Source organism: Macrobrachium rosenbergii, chromosome 37 (assembly GCF_040412425.1).
Source record: "Macrobrachium rosenbergii isolate ZJJX-2024 chromosome 37, ASM4041242v1, whole genome shotgun sequence".
Lineage (NCBI taxonomy): Eukaryota > Metazoa > Arthropoda > Malacostraca > Decapoda > Palaemonidae > Macrobrachium > Macrobrachium rosenbergii.
Genome location: NC_089777.1, coordinates 24,186,537 through 24,207,575, shown reverse-complemented (window position 1 = coordinate 24,207,575; position 21,039 = coordinate 24,186,537). Strand labels below are relative to the sequence as shown.

Below are 21,039 nucleotides of genomic sequence, written 5' to 3'. Positions count from 1 at the left end.
TGCGTACTGCTTACCAGAGCCCGTGCCAACTGCGTATTGCTTACCAGAGCCTTTGTCAACTACGTATTGCTTACCAGAGCCTTTGTCAACTGCGTATTAATTACCAGAACTTTTGTCAACTGCGTATTGCTTACCAGAGCCTTTGTCAACTGCGTATTGCTTACCAGAGCCTTTGTCAACTGCCTATTAATTACCAGAGCCTTTGTCAACTGCCTATTAATTACCAGAGCCTTTGTCAACTGCCTATTAATTACCAGAGCCTTTGTCAACTGCCTATTAATTACCAGAGCCTTTGTCAACTGCGTACTGGTTACCAGAGCCCGTGCCAGCTGCGTATTGCTTACCAGAGCCTTTGTCAACTGCATATTGCTTACCAGAGCCTTTGTCAACTGCGTATTGCTTGCCAGAGCCTTTGTCAACTCCCTATTAATTACCAGAACTTTTGTCAACAGCGTATTGCTTACCAGAGCCTTTGTCAACTGCCTATTAATTACCAGAGCCTTTGTCAACTGCCTATTAATTACCAGAGCCTTTGTCAACTGCGTACTGGTTACCAGAGCCCGTGCCAGCTGCGTATTGCTTACCAGAGCCTTTGTCAACTGCGAATTGCTTACCAGAGCATTTGTCAACTGCGTATTAATTACCAGAATTTTTGTCAACTGCGTATTGCTTACCAAAGCCTCTGTCAACTGCGTATTGCTTACCAGAGCCTCTGTCAACTGCCTATTAATTACCAGAGCCTTTGTCAACTGCATATTGCTTAAAAAAGCCTGCGCCAACTGCGTATAGCTCACCAGAGCCTCTGTCAAAGCCAAACAATGAACTTTCTTGAAAGGGCGCATGAAATAAATCTGGTCTTGAGGTAATGAAAATTAATTCTTTGAATGTTTAAATGCCAGAATGAACAGTTTTCTATAAATTATTCGTAAGATAAATCAGTTTCACAATACTGAAAGGTTACTTCCGTGAAGAAACTTTCCGAAATGAAAAAACATAGAAACAATGCACAAGATTTTAGGTATTCAATAATACGTATAAGATTAAATACTAGAAAATTACGTAGGGTACCGATGGATGAGATCAGAACTCTTCACATAAAACAAAGAGGGGAAAAAGCCAAAAAAACTACACTAAGTTTGTTCTTCTAGAAATAATGCTCTTGTTTCATTCCACCTAAAGCAATAAGGCAATTATAATACATCCTGGGTGGCGCAATTTATTTACCATCTTTCTAAAGCAGAATGCTTCAGTTTACACCACCTCCTTTTACCACTATAATAAAAAGTGACTGTCTGCTCCTTTTACTACCATAATAAAAATAAGTTTCCGTTTAAACCATCCCCTTTTACTGACAATAACAATAAAAGTGACTGTCTACTACTTTTACTACGATAATAAAATAAGTTTCTGTTTAAACCCTCTACTTTTATGGGCAATAACATAAAAGTGATTGTCTACTACTTTTACTACGATAATAAAATAGTTTGTTTAAACCACCTCCTTTTACTGGTATTGACATAATAAAAGTGACTGACTGTCTACCATAATAAAATAAGTTTCTGTTTAAACCACCTCCTTTTACTGGTCACAACATCATAAAAGTAATAAAAGTGACTGTCTACTCCTTTTACTACCATAATAAAACAGTTTGTTCAAACCACCTCGTTTTACTGGCAATACCATAAAAGTGATGTCTACTCCTTTTACTACGATAATAAAATAGTTTGTTTAAACCACCTTCTTTTACTGGCAATAACATAAAAGTGATGTCTACTCCTTTTACTACGATAATAAAATAGTTTGTTTAAACCGCCTCCTTTTACTGGTATTGACATAATAAAAGTGACTGTCTACTCCTTTTACTACCATAATAAAATAAGTTTCTGTTTAAACCACCTCCTTTTACTGGTCACAACATAATGAAAGTAATAAAAGTAACTGTCTACTCCTTTTACTACCATAATAAAACAGTCTGTTTAAACCACCTCCTTTTGCTGATAATAACAATAAAAGTGACTGTCTACTCCTTTTACTACGGTAATAAAAAAAGTTTCTGTCTGAACCACCACCTTTCACAGGTAATAACATAGAAAAAAATAATTCTGTCTATTTCTACGAAATTTCTTCGCCGTCAATCCCAAAACAGTAAACGTAACATCGTACATCTCTTGCCGGACGCTCTAAGCTTCCGGGATAATATGTCCATTATCGCAAATGGGGGCCACCATCCTTTAACTGCTGCTAGTTGCAAACAGCACCAAGGAAATGAAATTTCAGTTATGAATGTAAATGAAAGCATGATCGCCAACAGTTCCAGATGCTTAAGTTTCATGGTTACATCTATATGCAATTCTTGAGCCATTTTTTGTTTCAACAAGAGCGTTCGGAGACCCCAAATCTCCGCCAAGGAGAAGCAAGTCCCTTACAGATCAGGATCTCTCCTAAAGCAATCCTGTTAACTAACAAAGTAAATAAACGAATCAAATGAAAAAAAAAATTATATAACCGCCTTATCGGAGGCCATTACTAACTACAATAGTTTCTTGTCATAACACTCTCATCACAAGCAATTTTTTCTTGTACATGGAGGCCGATGGGATGGAAGGTATGTAGGAGCCTGGGAACACGGAAGAAAGTAAAAAGAAAAAGCCAAATAGCCAATGAGCAATGATTTTCACCGAGTGAACGAGGGAAGTTCGTGTCTTGACGTAGGATCTACCCTTATGGCGAAGGATAAAATCGACCCGAGAAAATAGAAAGGACGCCGATTCTTCAAAGATGATCAGGTTCAAATGACGGATGTCTCTATTCTTCAGAAATTAAGCACTAGAGAGAGAGAGAGAGAGAGAGAGAGAGAGAGAGAGAGAGAGAGAGAGAGAGAGAGAGGGAATTTCTTTATTATTACATAACATGAAGTGTCAACTTTACTGGACAACACCAAATGCACAGCCACAATAAATATACATAAAAAATATATCGTATCTCAATAAGTATATACCTCTAAAAAGAGAGAGAGAGAGAGAGAGAGAGAGAGAGAGAGAGAGAGAGAGAGAAAGGCCTCAAACTTCGCCCCCCCGAAACTTTTTCCATTAAATAAATCAGCTATCACAATGATTTCTTCGGAGACAAGGGAAAACTTTCGACAGAAACCCTCACCTGGAGAACTAAGCTGACAAATTCCTCGATGAAAATCTTCCGACCTTTGTTCCTCTCCTTTGTTCGGTGAGTGGGTGGGTGGCTTTTGGAAAGCGGTTATTATAATAATTTCTTTTTCCTAAAGAAAAGGAGCGAATTCTGATCGCCTAGACTAGAGGGAAGTCGTTTAATCTTTATGAAGGTGTTTTCATTAAAATGTGGTTGCACCTTCACGTATAAGCAAGGTCGTAGTCATACACAATTTGCTGAATAAGGAAGGAGAGCCCAGTGTAAATGGGTTCCATAGCCAGCTGCTGTTCGTGTATGTATGTATGTACGTATGTATGTATATATGTGTATATAATTTTACAAATAAATAAATATATATATATATATATATATATATATATATATATATAGAGAGAGAGAGAGAGAGAGAGAGAGAGAGAGAGAGAGAGAGAGAGAGAGAATTACACCGTCCAATTACAATAAAAAATACTAAAATCACGCCTAAATATTCTTTGACAATTTGCATACGTAACCAACAATTTCAAGCAATTTTTTTACTCTATTAAGCAAATTAGTTCTATCAAACGAATCCTATTAATTTTTGCAATAATCTGGGATCGGAATAACAGCAACTGAAAAAATATTTGCACTGCAATGTTATGAACTCAATTAACTGACTACGGCACACCTGATATATTTCCATCTCAAAGCCTTATGCCAACCGCGGCTCTTATTCAAGTTAATTAGAAAACTCGCCAGTCCAGAAGAATTTTTTTTTTTTTTTTACTTAACCATAAGACGAATTCGATACCAAACCGAATGACTTCATCTTCTCCTTCTTCTTCTTCTTCCCATTTCAACTTTTTTTTTTTTTTCGTAACCGGAGGGGAAACCGAACGGAGGCGCAGGAAAAGACCCACAAAAAATAAAGGGGGAGAGAAATAAATGGGAAAGCCTCCAGGCAATCGTTGCTAGGCAAAAGACCACAAGAACCCTAAGAAACCCTAAGAACCCTACACTCTGAGAGGGATCACAAACTCGAACCGTCCTCCCTCAGTTCGAGATATAGGAAAATTGGTGGAATATACGAATGCCCTGGATTGCTTGGGGCGGAATTAAAAGATGCCGATCCTTAGAAAAAGGGGGAAAAAAACACACATACACATATGAATATCCTGAGAAGATGGCATGTATGAGTGAGTCGGGTGCGCGTCTCTCTCTCTCTCTCTCTCTCTCTCTCTCTCTCTCTCTCTCTCTCTCTCTCTCTCTCTCTCTCTAATATATATATATATATATATATATATATATATATATATATATAATATATATATATATATATATATATATATTAAACACATTAGTTAATTATGGATACAACTAGCTGTGTTCATATAATTCATACACGCACATGCACGAATGTACATTTTACAAACATACGAACACTTGTATACCCAATGCATATATCTGCGCATACACCCACGCACAAATGTACATTTCACAAACATACGAACACTTGTATACCCAGTGCATATATGTGCGCATATATAAAGAAAATAACAGCTACATTCACGGTCTGCCAGTACGAGCAACACTTAGAAAAAAAAAACTAATAGCTGCATTTAGGGTCTGGCAGCATAGAGAAACGCTTGCAAGCAGAAAATGTGGATCTTGGGAACGTTTGCTCTGAGACTGCAAACGTCGTCGTGTGGGAAGATGCGAATGCTGCACTAAAATAGCGGTTTACTTACGCTATACTAGCTTTGACGTCAAAGCAGTGGCTCTGCTTGCAAGAAGTGTTGTATCAACCGTTATTAAATACGTGGTTTGTGTGCTGTTAAGAAGCGAGAGAGAATTTTGCAGCTGGAAGAGACAGACGGCTGTTAGGAATAAATAGGTGGAGAGCTTGTGCTATAAAACTCTCATCTTCACATTTGAAATTAGCGTATTTTCTCTCCTACCAACAAGCGTTGTTTTTGCTTTAAATGAAACATAAACTTTGCATGTTATCAAATGAACCTTCTCAGCTGCGAAGTGTCTATCCTAAATTGATCATTACTGAAGCACGTGTGCTTTGGTAAATGGAAAAATGGTCAGCAGGAAGAATTCTCTCAAGAATTAGTAAATTTCACGAAAGAAATGGAAGTATAACTGGGCTAAGGACCTATTTTGAGTGAAGATTTCATATGAATTTCAGAGGCTGGCAAGATCATCATTCATAGTGACTAGAAAGGCGAATTTAAAGAGAAATGTGAAAATGTATAAGGTCATGAAAAATGTATGAAGGGCAGAGTACGGAAAAGAAGTCATATTTGAATGGAGGATGAAAAATTAAATTAATACCCCGGGTGAAGGCTTTCAATTAATATTTAACCAAACTACCCGTGGGGTGACTAAGTGAATCTGAGATTCAGAGATGAGAAAAGAAAGACAGAAACGGTTTTGCAATTGTTTTGCGCTCAAAGGAATAATTTCTTTAACTTTCACTGAAATCAAACAATGAGAGCTCTTACATTAGCTTGGGGTACGTGGTCTAGAAAGAATAAAATAATGACAAGTAAAAAAATGCGCCGAAGTTTCTTCGGCACAATCGAGTTTTCTGTACATCGTATAATCAAGGCCACCGAAAGTAGAACTGTTTTTCGGTGGCCTCGGTATAATGCTGTATGAGCCGCGGCCCATGAAACTTCAATCACGGCCAGGTGGTGGCATGGCCTATATCGTTGCCAGACGCACGATTATGGCTAACTTTAACTCTAAACAAAATAAAAACTACTTAGGCTATACGGCTGCAATTTGGTATGTTTGACGATTGGAGGGTGAATGATCAACATACCAATTTGCAGCCCTCTAGCCTCAGTAGTTTTTAAGATCTGAGGGCGGACAGAAAAAAGTGCGGATGGACAGACAAACCCGGCTCAAAGTTTTCTTTTCAGAAAACTAAAAGCAGTCACACCAATAAAGGGGCACAGGAAACGTGCCTCATTGACAAAAGACGGCAACCAAAAATTGTGTAAAAAGATATGTGAAATTCCGAACGATTTGGCCATTAATGTCCTTCAAGTATATGTAAGGTTAACGAATACCGAGACAAACTTATTGCATAAGCAAACGAAAGCAACATAATTACAGTATCTTTTCCTACTACCAACGGGAAAGAAATGCCAGACACTTTGGCAATAATGGAATTTTTCATATAAGTTAAATGAATGCTATATTAACATAAACTTATTGTACAAGCAAATGAAAACAAGTACAGTACCTTTTCTTAAAAGCAAAGGCAAATGAAAGTAACATATTCCCATAAAATTCCATAGAGAATTTTTAAAGACAAGCACTCAAGACTTCCCTGACGACTTAACAGGAAAGAATTACAAGCAAGTCTTGGTTTCCCTTACTTTATCAAGAAAAAAGTCACATGCAAGTTTCGGTTCCTCCTACTTAATCAAGAAAAAAAATACTAGCAAGTCTCGGCTTCCCCTACTTTATCAAGAAAAATTACAAACAAGTCTCGGTTTCCCCTACTTTATCAAGAAAAATTACAAGTAAGTCTCGGTTTCTCCTGCTTTACCTAGAAAAAATTACAAGCAATTCTCGGCTTCCCCTACTTTATCAAGAAAAAATTACAAGTAAGTCTCGGTTTCTCCTACTTTACCTAGAAAAAATTACAAGCAATTCTCGGCTTCCCCTACTTTACCTAGAAAAAATTACAAGTAAGTCTCGGTTTCTCCTGCTTTACCTAGAAAAAATTACAAGCAATTCTCGGCTTCCCCTACTTTATCAAGAAAAAATTACAAGCAAGTCTCGGTTTCCCCTACTTTACCAATAAAACATTACAAGCAAGTCTCGGTTTCCCCTACTTAATAAAAAAAAAACATAAACCCAAGACTTGTCACCCTACTCAAGGAAGCTCTCCTAGAGCCGCAAGGACTACGCCGTTCCGAAAACTCTAAAGAGGTCCTTTTGTACCCTCGCCTTCCATACTTAGCCCCCCTTTAAAAGCGCTGGCCAACTTTTTAAGGCGTCCCATGAATAGCTAGCTGTGCGCCACACTCACCCTCGACCAAATAAGCCGATATTCATTCATTATGAAAAGACCTTTTTGGTGCCAGCCTAGGGAGTCTCCAGTCCATAAAAAGTTTGCGCGCAATACCTCCGCTGGAATTGAAGATCAACAAAGAAGATTTTCCTCTTCGCCTTTTTATTTCTGAGGCGCGGCATTTTCGCAAGGGATGCCTCCGTGAATTTCCGACGCGAAATGAATATTCACATTATTCGAAGACATTCACGAAGGCAAACGGCTGTTAGAATTCATTAAGACGCGATCAAATGGCGAGAGAGTGGGGTCGCAGACTCCCACACTCGTTTAACGTCCCGATTTTGCAGCAGCTTCAAAAATAATATATTTTACTCTAAAAATAGGCAGAGAGATTGCGTCCATTTTTTAAAGAATGGAAGACTATAAGATCTAATGATGTTTACTAACATACACTAATGAACGTCCTAACTTCAAAATTTTCGTAATCCTTTTGAAAACGCCTTTCAAAAGATATTGCGACATAGAAATTCACGAGGTTACTAAAATCAGTGGACTGAATATTACCTATTGAACCCAGATTGGAAAAACATTTATTATAATGCCAAACATAGTGACCAGTAAGCATATCTTAATGAGTTATAGAAATAGCAACACTATTTATCACCTTCATCAACATCTAATGTGTAGGTACCTAGAAGTAACAAAATACAAATGCTATTGGGAAACGATAACTTTCAATAATACAGGAACTAACAACAGAGAAATAATAATCTATTACAGAATATTTCCTTTTAGAATTTGTATTATTACAATAATTTCACTGCGTATCACTTAAAAAACTTCATTGGGTATCATTTAAAAAAAACAACTTCAGTGGGTATCATAAAAAAACAACTTCAGTGGGTATCATAAAAAAACAACTTCAGTGGGTATCATAAAAAAACAACTTCAGTGGGTATCATAAAAAAACAGTGGGTACTATTTAAAAAAAATAAATCTTCAGTGGGCATCATTAAAAACAAACACACCACAGAAGGCTTTCCTCTTGCACCATCTCCAAACATTCTTTGTTAAAAATAAAATGCTGCAAACGTTATCTCTCCCTTGGCTTCAATTAGTGAGGCTTTGGCCGGATGAGAGAGAGAGAGAGAGAGAGAGAGAGAGAGAGAGAGAGAGAGAGAGAGAGAGAGAGAGAGAGAGAGAGAGAGAGAGAGTCGATACATCACCATGACCTAAGTCACATAGAAAAAACATGACTCTCAGTTGAATCGCAAAGTATTGACAAATGATGATGTATATTCTACACGAAGTTCGTCTTACAGATACTGAAGATGACAATAATCAAATTAACATATCTGAATGGACACTAAATCTAGTATTTATTAAACAGCATTTCCTTAGCAACTGAATAAAAGAAAACTACATTATAAAAGTAAAACAGAAGTTTCTGTCAACACAAAATGTTACCGTACTTATAAACCAGCACATCTCCCGAAAACTAAAACTCATGACCACTATATAGAATAGAACAGAATATAGAATTTTATGCCAAAGGCTGAAAGGGACATTGACAATAAGAAGGTCTGAAAGATGTAACAGGGGGAAAACCTCGTAGTTGCACTTTGAAACAATTGTTAAAGAGGGTGGAAAGTCAGATGGCAGGAAGAGAATATGAAGGTACAGTAAAAGGAATGAAAGAGGTTGCAGCCAGGGGCCGAAGGGACGCTGCAAAGACCCTTAAGTAACGCCCACAGTGTACCACGTGAGGTGCACTGTCAGCACTACCCCCCTACGGAGAACCACTATATACATATAAACGTTTTACAGGAATTAATAGCAACTGGTATATGATTGTGGTATAATAAGACCTTGAAAATTTTGTGGAGCCTGATCACCGTTACTAAACACAACGGAACGCACGGGAATCCTCATCTGAATATTCGAATTTTGATTCTCAGGTTATTCCTCGAAAAGAAACAACACACCATTCAAGTACTGACCAGGAAATATCGACGTGACACTGCTGTTTTTTCGAAAGAAAATTACCGCCTTGGGAGATATACACTAAACTTTGTTCTTTCTCTGCTTTTCCGGACACGGAATACAATACAACACAATGAAAACAACTTCTCGGTTTACTATCATTTGACGTGGAAATAAACGCAAATTAAGAAAAATAAAACGTTAATGCACGAAATACATTCTTAATAAAGTACAAAAATGACATCGATAATGAAAACAACAGCCCAATAAGGCTCAAGGGCAAAAATATGAAACAAAAATAATCCCCACCTTATCTCTGAAACTGACAATTACCCTCAATCTATAATAATAAAAAAAAACGAGTGGATCTTGTTTGTCCTCCCGGGTGACAGCAGGGGAGATATGACACAGCCACCCACCCCCTGCAAACCGGTTAGTACGCCCCGGGTGGAGGCGGGGCAGGTAGAGGAACAGGAGGGTAGGGGAGACATCTACCCTCCCCTTGCAAGCCTGTTTGTCCGCCCCGGGTGGGGGCGGCGTAGGTAGGGGAACGGGAGGGTAGGGGAGACATCCACTCTCCTCCTGCAAACCTGTTTATCCACCCCGGTGGGGGCGGGGAATATAGGGGATCGGGAAGGTAGGGGAGACAGCCGCTCTTCTCTTGCAAACCTGTCTGCCCGCCCCGGGTGGGGACGGGAGAAAGTAGGGGAGACAGCCGCTCCGGGTTCCAGAGCGCGCCAACAAGCTCGTTTCCCAATAATGTTAAAATCTGAAAAAAGATATAAAAGTGACGGAAAGAGAAAGGAAATTTAATGAAACCAGCCACTAAAAGAAAGTCAACGTTATCCAGCTGAACAGTTATATATCCAAGTCTTACCGGAAGCGAGAAAACAAAACGTATGAAGAAACAACATCTTACTCAAAAAAAACTTCCGGAGCATTAGGACAGGAAGCGGACGAGGAAGGAAAAAATTAATTAAGGTAAACACAGCTTGGGCGTTTCCTTAGCTATCCTTGCTTTACTTACGGGTGTGAGGATTTTTTTCCTCACATTTTCAGTCTTATTTTTGGGGAAAAGTATAATCTAAGGAATTAAAAAACAAACAATGTCTCTCTTTTTTATATATATATATATATATATATACATATATACATATATATATATGTATATACACATATATATATATATATATATATATATATTATAAATTATACATGTACATATATACAGTATATATACATGTGTGTGTGTATGTGCGTGTGTGCGCGCGCGCGTTTGTGTGGCTTCCTATGCTTTCGAATCTAGAAACTCTGAAAGACAACACTACCTGCATTTACCTCTGACATAAAATTCTCCGTAATCAATCAAGTGTACGTAGCACTTCCAGCTAAGCACAACTCACCTGCCAAAAAGACCTTAGTAAAGAGCGCTGACACTTAGGCGTCCAAATAACATTAAAACTTCGAGGAAGGAAACTTTTGCTATATTCAAAGACTTTAAAGGAAGCAAACTTCTCCTGATCCTTTTCCCTTCCAAATACAGAGAGAGAGAGAGAGAGAGAGAGAGAGAGAGAGAGAGAGAGAGAGAGAGAGAGAGAGAGAGAGAGAGAGAGAGAGAGAGAGAGAGAGTTTTCCTATACTTAAAGACTTGAGACGAGGTAAACTTCTCCTCCTCCTTTCTCCTTCCAAATACATAGAGAGAGAGAGAGAGAGAGAGAGAGAGAGAGAGAGATTTTCCAATACTTAAAGACTTGAGACAAACTCCTTCTTTCTCCTTCCAAATACATAGAGAGAGAGAGAGAGAGAGAGAGAGAGAGAGAGAGAGAGAGAGAGAGAGAGAGAGAGAGAGAGAGAGTTTTCCTACACTTAAAGACTTGAGAGAAGGCAAACTCCTCCTCATTCTTCTCCTTCCAAATGCATAGAAGAGCAAAGCAAAACGTTTTACCCACTCCTGTCTCATGGCGATAATACTCCACTGAAGAGAGAGAGAGAGAGAGAGAGAGAGAGAGAGAGAGAGAGAGAGAGAGAGAGAGACAATTTTCTACCGATCTCAATACCAGCGGGGTAAGGAGGCCGGTCCTGAAAGCGTCTCGACGAACTTTTGCGTCAAATGCAAACACACTTTTCAACTTTGTGGCAGAGGCCATTCTGACCGTCTTCTTCAAGTTTTCTTTAACCTTACACTTCGGCGGGAATGCCGATGGTGTTCGCGTGTCGGCAGGTTCCCTTATTACGTTTCTTTCAATCTGAAGTTTCCGGCAAGGGTTTTATTTTACAACCCAAAGAAATCGAAGAATTTTAAGTGGATATACCCTGTGAGTTTACTTCCCTGCAGTTCGTGCGACATCGGACGGCTTGCGTTTGCGTGTATGTACGTACGTATGTATGTATGTGTGTATGTATGTATGTATGTATGTATACTGTGGCTATTAGAATTACATAGGTGTCTCTTAAAAGTGACCAGTAGATTCTACATATATATATATATATATATATATATATATATATATATATATATATATATATATATATATATATATATATATATATATATATATATATATATATATATATATACATACTGTACATACATAAATATTTTGTTTTTACAAGCGTATCAACGAAAACACTCAGGTATCTACCATATATAAATATACAACTTCCTTGAGAGAGAGAGAGAGAGAGAGAGAGAGAGAGAGAGAGAGAGAGAGAGAGAGAGAGAGAGAGAGAGGACCGACTTTGCAACAGCCAGTTAAAATTTGACTGACATTTTGCAATAAACGTCAAGATTTTATTGACTGTTTACCTAAACTTTGTGTAAAACTCCTTAGAGAGAAAATGGAGAGAATGTTTCTCATTTCATGGAAGTAATTAGAACAAGGTTCATTTTGTTTAACATATTTTTAAACTCTTGAAGCCAACCCGATTTTTTTTATAAGATCGCCAACGAAAGAGCGCATATAAATGTGACCCGACATGAAAAAAAAAACTTCATTATGCGTTTCATTCGCATAATTATCCAATGTACTGAATATAAAGGAGCATACACGGAATTTTAGAACAACTCCCTCGTGTAAACTAAAAACGTTAAGAGCAAACACACAAAAAAAAGTTAATAAAAGCCCCAGTATCACAGTAAAACAAAAAATCAAAAGACTAAAATATTTCAATGCTTTTGATAATAACAATTATTTACCTGCACAAAACGTGTAAAAGAAGACTGGAAATTATGACTTACAAAAAAAAAAAGAAAACAAAAAAGAATCCTAATTATCCAATACAACCATTACAGTTCTAAAATTTACAAAATGCACAGTAATTACTGTGAACAATACCACACGAACACTTCTGAAAATAATAAAGCCAGCATAAAAATGGAACATTAAAAAAAAAAAAAAGGAGACTAAAATGAAATTAACAACAATCAGCTCAAAAAGGACTCACAAGTCGGATATACAAAAATAAGAAGAGTATCATCTCAAGGCGAAATTATCTGAAGTCCATGACAATACTTGATGACCCTTGTCACTCATCAATCGGTATTTCCACCCGACCCCTCTGTCATTCGACAATTAATTGCTCTCATTCCGCTGACCAGATCAAACACGAGATTTTTTGATTAATCAACAGCTAAAACGCCCGTTGTTTAATTAAATCAAAAAGGATGTGTCATTGACCTGTAAGGAATGTAAACATCGATTCTAATAAATAGTTAATAAATATAGATTTAAATCACTTAATGGTGAATAGTAATGCAATAAACTAGATGAAATAAATATGAGTTCGCCCACGCACACACACACACACACACACATATATATATATATATATATATATATATATATATATATATATATATATATATATAATATATATATATATATATATATATATATATATATATATATATATATATATATATATATATATATATATATATATATATATATATATAATATATAATGTATATCTGAATTACGACAATATGGAACGTGACGAATATATAAACAAAAATAAAATCCACGGAGGAAGAAACACTGGAGTGCTGTGGGGCCTTTCGACTGTCGTCCTTTACTTAGCAAGGACGACATTCGAAAGGCCTCGCAGCACTCCAGTGTTACTCTTTCCTTCGTGGATTTTGTCTTTATATATATATATATATATGTATATACACATACTGTATAATACATACATACACACGCACACAAACACACACGTATACATAAATATAACACAATGAGAGAGAGAGAGAGAGAGAAGAGATTTCACGGAGGAAGATATATTGTACAATATAAACACGCGTAATGTTGTTAAAACAAGGGGAGATCGTCACATTCCTGCTGGCTATCGCCCGTTAAAGGTCTCCACTGTAAAATAAAGCATTTATACACTGAGATTTGCAGTCTTGACGTTTAAAAGTAGATATATGCAGTTTTCATCCTCTATTGTGTCCTTTGATTCCTGGTTTGACGAATGGCATTGGACTTTCTGTTTACATACATACAACTACATACACAAACATTTTATGTACATACATACATACACACATATATAACATATGTATGCGCGTGTGTGTTTTATAATGTAATAACCACAATGATGTTTTACCATTATGAATTCCATCGTATTTTTGCATAAACTTATTCTTACAAATTCCATCGTATTTTTGCATAAACTCTTACAAGCTCTGTGTATGTGTGTGTGTGTGTATATATATATATATATATATATATATATATATATATATATATATATATATATATATATATATATATATATATAATAACACACCGAATTTGCGCACACATTCCTTATACCATGCTGCGAATTAACATAATCGTGCCTTTATAACTCTATACTTTGAACAAATTAAAATAATGCCATGCCCTGAAAATAATAAATCAACCAATAAAAATCCATCAACTAACTACACCATTAAGCTTTATACTTGCAACCTCTCACTGGAGAACTGGAGTTTAATGGTGTCACGTAAAATATATAAAAAATAACTAAATTATACATAAATATATATATATATATATATAAATCAAAATATATAAAAAAGTAACCAATTTAACATGAACTAAACAAACCTCCATCGCCAAAAAGAAATTATAAACGTGCCATAAACCAATTACGATTTATATCAGAAACTCAAAACGAAAAAGGGGTGTCTCCACATTGGTGTGCGGTCACGAAGACGACAAAACATCAACGGCGTGGGTGTGGGTGGGTGGGGGAAATGGTGGAAGGTGGGGTTGGAAAGGGGAAGGGGAGGGTTGGGTTTTTGTAAAGGGGGGTCGAAGGGCATGCTTGCATGCTTTCAGGCTTGCTTTGCATGACTGCGTGCGATGTCGAGACTGGAATAAGTAAACAGCCTTGTGGGTGGGTGGGTGGGTGATGGCCTAGCCTTGCACTGGAGGTGTTGGGGGCGGAGGAGGGGGAGAAAATAGGTAGGGGATGGGAAGTGAGGGGGTGGGGGTGTTATAGTGGTGCTGGCTGCCGGGCCACTCATCACGACAAGGGGTCTGGTCCAACCTGTGGGCGTCGAATCGTTGACACGAATTTTGGGAGTATCTGGACAGAGATGGTGATCGTCGAGAGAGCTGGAGGTGATGGGGGTGTTGGGGGTATTAGGGGTGTTGGGACTGGTCGTTTCGCCGTCGTCAGAGCGCGACGACAGCCGCCCGGAGCCCCGTCTCGCCTGGTAGGGGTGGGCCTTGGGGCTGCTGCTGTTGCTGGTGCCGGGCAGGGCGGAACCTGACCCCGTGGGAGACTTACATGTGGGAGAGTCGTCCTCCTCGATCTCCTCGCCGTCCACGTTCAACGAAGGGCACGACGAAGACAGACGGTTCAGGCCACGGCCACTCTGCAAGGACAAACAAAAGCAGGTCAGTCTCAGATCAAATGCATTTACAGAGTCAATGATTTTGGTGGGTTTAAAAACCTGTCATTCTCAAGAAATAAAATAAAAAAAAAATAAGAGTATGCTGTTCTTACAATTCTTCTTAACACAAACATGGCCACAATTATATGTATATATGTATGAATAAATGTATGTATGAATGTATCTATGCATTTATGAATGAATGTATGTAAGTATGTATTTATGTATGTATGTATTAATATCGAATTCACCCTAATTTAGGAATAACTAATAACCTAAGGAAATTACGAACTAAGTCTACTTATCTTCACCAGCACTCGGCTGACCCACTCAGCCATCATGGGAGAAGAGAACTGCTTTCAACTGTTTTGTACATATTCCTATCAAATTCAAGTTCTCAAAAGCAGAGTTGAAATCATCCCATTACCGAGGCAGCTCAGTGACAGGTGTGGAACACAATAGTGGACTCGGCAAATTCGTGGGTTCCTATCTTAAGAGTATAAAATGCCCAGTGTAAAATTATTGACTAAACATCAGACACTGAGCCATGCGTATTGAGCTACTGAGGTGGAAGGGGTGATGTCGATTTCAAAACACAGAACCTGAGTCCGTCAGGAATATGTACAATTATTCTTCTCTCCCTTGATGGCTGAGGGGCAAAGTCGACGGTCACTTATGTGCCAACTTAAAATGACACAGGTTCGAATAGCTAGTCAAGGTCAGAGCACTTATCACGTAATTCCCTTAGGAAGTTATTCCCAAGATATAGTGAATTCGATATCAATGATTTATTTGTAGCTTTAAAAAAACCATGTTAAGATAATTATATTAAATACGGTTGAAGGCGCTGAAAGGACCTGTTCTCGTAAGAAATGCGTAAGTAGTAAAAAGGTGATGAAAGCATGGATTACAATGTAACGAGATGCCTAAGTCTTGTGGACAGAATGGAAGTTGAGGAGATGGTTCAAAGACTGCCTAATTCGGGCGTGATGAGATGAAGAACGGAGGGCAAACTTGGAAAACAACTGGATCGATGGTGTGAAAGAGAAAGGACAGCAATTTCAAGGAAACAGAAGGGTATGTGTGTGTGTGTGTGTGTGTGTGTGTGTGTGTGTGTGTGTGTGTGTGTGTGTGTGTGTGTGTGTGTGTGTGAAGTAAAAGAGAAAAACCTGTGAAATGAGGGAATACTGCGATAAAAAAAATTATGTACAAAATTAAGATTATTAAATCTGAAATGTATATGCAACTGAAAAAAAACAAAAGCAATAAATTATAAAAGATCATCCACATAACAGGTCCTTCCAAAGCACATCTTAAAATATAAAACCATGAGAAACAAAAAAACAAAAAGCAAAAAAAAAAAAAAAACTGAAATAATAACGATTATATCTGAATAACTGCTCACATTACTTAGCTCCATTTCCGCAAAGGCCATTGATTACTAGCAATCATTACTGCGTTCACCTCATCTATATTTGAACTGAGCAATCAACCAAAGGTCACCGTTTGTTATTTCTGAGAGGCACGGCATTGCTCTTCCGGGGTAAGATAATCGATATTTGCTGATCCCACAAAGAAAAGGTCTTATAAAACATCTCTATTCCGTATTAATACATTACATGTACTGTGGAAGGTTACGTCATGGTTTTCAAGTTCTGATAACATTGCATGAGAGTTGAAATGATTTAAGGTTATAATTCTTCCATGGTGTCGTCAGAAGTAATTGTATTATGAAAGTAATTCGAATTAACCCTCAAGTTGAAACTGATTGCAGCAAAATAGTTTTCAAGACGGTCTCTTCCATACGTAGGGAAAAATAATGAGGTACGTTAATATTCTGCAAGTTATATTGAATATTTATATTATGTACGTTATATTGAATCAGCCAGTGCTGTAAATTATTATTTCCTTTTATTAATATAAAAATTACTTAATTCTTCATCATACACATGACAGAGAGAGAGAGAGAGAGAGAGAGAGAGAGAGAATAAAAGCAAAGAAACACGTCAATTAATATTTAAGTCCCGTGAGAATATTCCATTTATTATTATTGAGAGAGAGAGAGAGAGAGAGAGAGAGAGAGAGAGAGAGAGAGAGAGAGAGAGAGAGAGAGAGAGAGATAATAAACGCAAAGAAACGTCAAGAAATATTTAAAACGCAAGAGAATATTCCAGTTATTATTATTTCAGAGAGAGAGAGAGAGAGAGAGAGAGAGAGAGAGAGAGAGAGAGAGAGAGAGAGAGAGAGAGACTCCAATAACAAAAGGCATTTACCACTGTCATATGAAAGAGAACCAGTGTCACGCATCTTCATATTCATCAGAGGGACAAAGACAGATGCTGAAACAATTCTTCTTCTTAAGAAGTTTCTAATGCGGGTCTGGGCACCGCCCAACCCCCCCCAAAAAAAAGTCTCAGAGGGTTATCCTGCAACAAGTCATTTATTTTTATTTAGGTCTGGCAGTGCACAAGAAGCTTAACACCATTTTTCAGCTCCAAGATTCCGCTGGCTTCTGCACTTTCAGGTCTCCAAAGGGCGCGGGTTTCCCGAATAGAATGGATTGTTGTCTATCCCCCTCTGAAGAGGAAAAATGTAGGGAATGTTTCGTGAAATAGAACTCGGAGGACGTGTTGAAAATCTCTCTCTCTCTCTCTCTCTCTCTCTCTCTCTCTCTCTCTCTCTCTCTCTCTCTCTCTCTCTCTCTCTCTCTCTCTCTGAGAGTTATTCGATGTGTGTCTGTACTTGAAAACAATTTGCGATTCTCTGTCCTCTGTAATTTCAATCAAAATCATTGAACTCGGATGTGTTGAAAATCTCTCTCTCTCTCTCTCTCTCTCTCTCTCTCTCTCTCTCTCTCTCTCTCTCTCTCTCTCTCTCTCTCCAGCTATTCTGTTGTGGGGATACTCAAAAATAATTTGTGATTCTCTGTCTTTCTGCAAATTCACTGAATATCACGGACTTACAAAGCCTGTACTTTTTTACCAACTCAGTTTCTAGGTCATTCCTCCATCGTAATGTGAAGCCAATTAATATCACTAAAATGCCCATTATTTATGATCAAAAGGCACTTTAATTTTTACCTAAAATTCCCCACCCCCACCCCATCCCGCCCCTTTCAGGCTGTCTTCCAGGCTGGGCTAAAACTCGATACTGTACTAAATAATACGACCATAAGCTTCGGCCGTCGGCATTAAAATTATCGTAAGGTACGCAAAGTTTCATTTTCCAATAAATATGCTATAAATAAATTTATTGTATATATGATTGTATATACTTTAGAAAAAATATTCCCTTACCGTATATGTATGTGTATATATATATATATATATATATATATATATATATATATATATATATATATATATATATTTGTATATATATATATATATACACTGATAAATGTGTTTGTATATAACACTATACAAACTTTCAAACTATATGTATTCATCTACCTAGTAATTACATAAATATACACATGTAATACATACATATATACATACATGAGACATGAGCCACATACACATGTATGTATATTATATATATATATATATATATATATATATATATATATATATATATATATATATATATATATATATATATATATATATATATAAACACGCACGTACTTCTGTTCTGACGCTCCTTTAGCCAAATATATCCATTAAGCATAACGACGGCTGTCGCAAAGCGAAACACGACGAAGTAATTATCATCATCAAGGCTTAATTCCTCGATCCACTGTGCCGTTTCCCACTTCCAAGAGAATACGGAAGGACAGGCAGGAGGGAGACGGAGGGAAGGAAGGAAGGAAGGAAGGAAGGAAAAAAAGGAAGACAGGAAGGAAAAAAAGGAAGGCAGGAAGGAAAAAAAGAAAGGCAAGAAGGAAAAAAAAGGAAGGCAGGAAGGAAGAAAGGAAATGAAGGGGAGAAAGAAAGAAAGGGAGGAAGAAAGGTAGGAAGAAAGGAAGAAAGGTAGGAAGAAAGGAAGAAAGGAAGTAAGGAAGGAAGGCAGGAAAGAAGATATCCTGGAAATCAACAGCTGAAACACTAAGTCCTACGGCGAGGCGGAAGCCACGGCCAAGACAAACGAACGATCCATTTATCAACTGTCATCTACTTTGACATGGGAGAGATTCCTAATCTAACTCGAGATTTGTGCTAATCAAGCCTTTATGTTTACAAAGTACGCGATCTCCTAATGGATCCTATCCGACTAGTTCCTCGATTTTCACTTACAAATGTCGTATTAACTCAAGTATAATACGAGGACCCACATCTTAGTGGGTCCTGAATACATCTATTTATTAATTTCTAAAGGCCGACGGGACGGACGACCATCTAGCCTTATCCATAAAATAATCCTAAATAAGAGGAATAGAAAGGAATTGGAATTGACCGTCGAGTCCTGGAAATTCCAAAGCTAAGAATTGATTGAATATATACAGAACTTAGGCCAAAGGCCAAGCAATGGGACTCAATGAGGTAACTCAGCGCTGAAACGGAAAGTGACAGTAAAGTTTGAAAGGTGTAATAGGAGGTAAGCCTCGCAGTTGCACTATGAATCAGGTGTTAGGAGAGGGTGGAAAGTTAAGATGGAAGAGAGAATATGAAAGGAGGAGCAGTAAAAGGAACGGAAGGGGTTGCAACGGGGGCTGAAGGCGCACTGCAAAGAACCTTAAGTAATGCCTACGGCACTACCCCTCTAGGGGGTCCAAAGCTAAGAGTGCTTATTCCGAAGCTAGATTTAGTCTTTCCATGATCAGAAGCAACAACTAGATTCTTGAACGTCAATGATATATCAAGATCATTAATAAAGTTCTTATTATCCCCAAAGACCTTCAACTCGATTAGAGAATATCATCAATTAATTTTAAAAATTCCGAATAACACAATACGAGGAATCCAATAACATACTTAATACAGCTACCTAAATTAAATAATTATGATCTTTTTGAAAATATCCAATAAATTAAGTGTGATCTTTCAATATATCCAAGAAATTTTCAAGACATCCAAGAAATTTAGTGATCTTTCAACATATCCAATAAATTAAGTGCGAGCTTTTAAAATACCCAATAAACTATGGGTAATCTTTCAACATATCCAATCAATCACATGTCTTTTAATATGGACAATAAACTATGCGTGATCTTTCAACATATCCAATAATTAAATGTGATCTTTCAACAAATCCAGTAAATTAAGGGCATTTAATATAGCCAATAAACTATGGATAATCTTTCAACATTTCCAAAAAACTGTCTTTTAATATAGCCGATAAACTATGTGTGATCTTTCAACATATCCAATAAATTAAGTGTGATCTTTCAACACATCCCATAAATTAAGTGATCTTTTTAAATATCCGAATTATTTGTGATCAATCTGGAACATCACCCACCATTTACTCTTCCTTCAAGTTATCTTTGGAACAGGAATCTAAGGCGGATTCCTGAATCTCATTACCATCTCATTTACATATTTTTCGGATCTTTTTCTAAAACATTTAGCGAAATTTCCTTACTAATCGCGTTTGAGTCTCCTATTTACTATTATCTACATGGGGGATCTGATACTTAATTGAGAGAGAGAGAGAGAGAGAGAGAGAGAGAGAGAGAGAGAGAGAATTTCACCATAAAGCTCCTTTTTGTCTATAAAAATATACTTAACCAACTAGAAAGGTTCGCTGACAGAGAGAGAGAGAGAGAGAGAGAGAGAGAGAGAGAGAGAGAGAGAGAGAGAGAGAGAGAGAGAGAGAGAGAATTTTAGCATAAAACACCTTTTTCTCTATATTAAAAAATAAGTGGCAACCGACAAGGAATGGTTCGCTGACGAGAGAGAGAGAGAGAGAGAGAGAGAGAGAGAGAGAGAGAGAGAGAGAGAGAGAGAGAGAGAGAGAGAGAGAAATTTACACTTACGGAAGCACAAATGCGACTGATGCTGACGCAATACCTTCCAGAAAAATTCCAGGGGACCGTAATTCCAGG

The 21,039-nt window shown here is 37.4% G+C and overlaps 1 protein-coding gene across 1 annotated transcript in view; it reads right to left on the bottom strand.

The window, feature by feature from the left end:
• The window catches only part of cyst (rho guanine nucleotide exchange factor 18 cysts), a 1,099,804-nt gene that overhangs the window by 195,029 nt on the left and 883,736 nt on the right, over window positions 1–21,039 (bottom strand). The window contains 1 exon segment of the mRNA XM_067081809.1: window positions 14,702–15,032. Within this exon segment, the coding sequence (XP_066937910.1) occupies window positions 14,702–15,032 (331 nt within the window).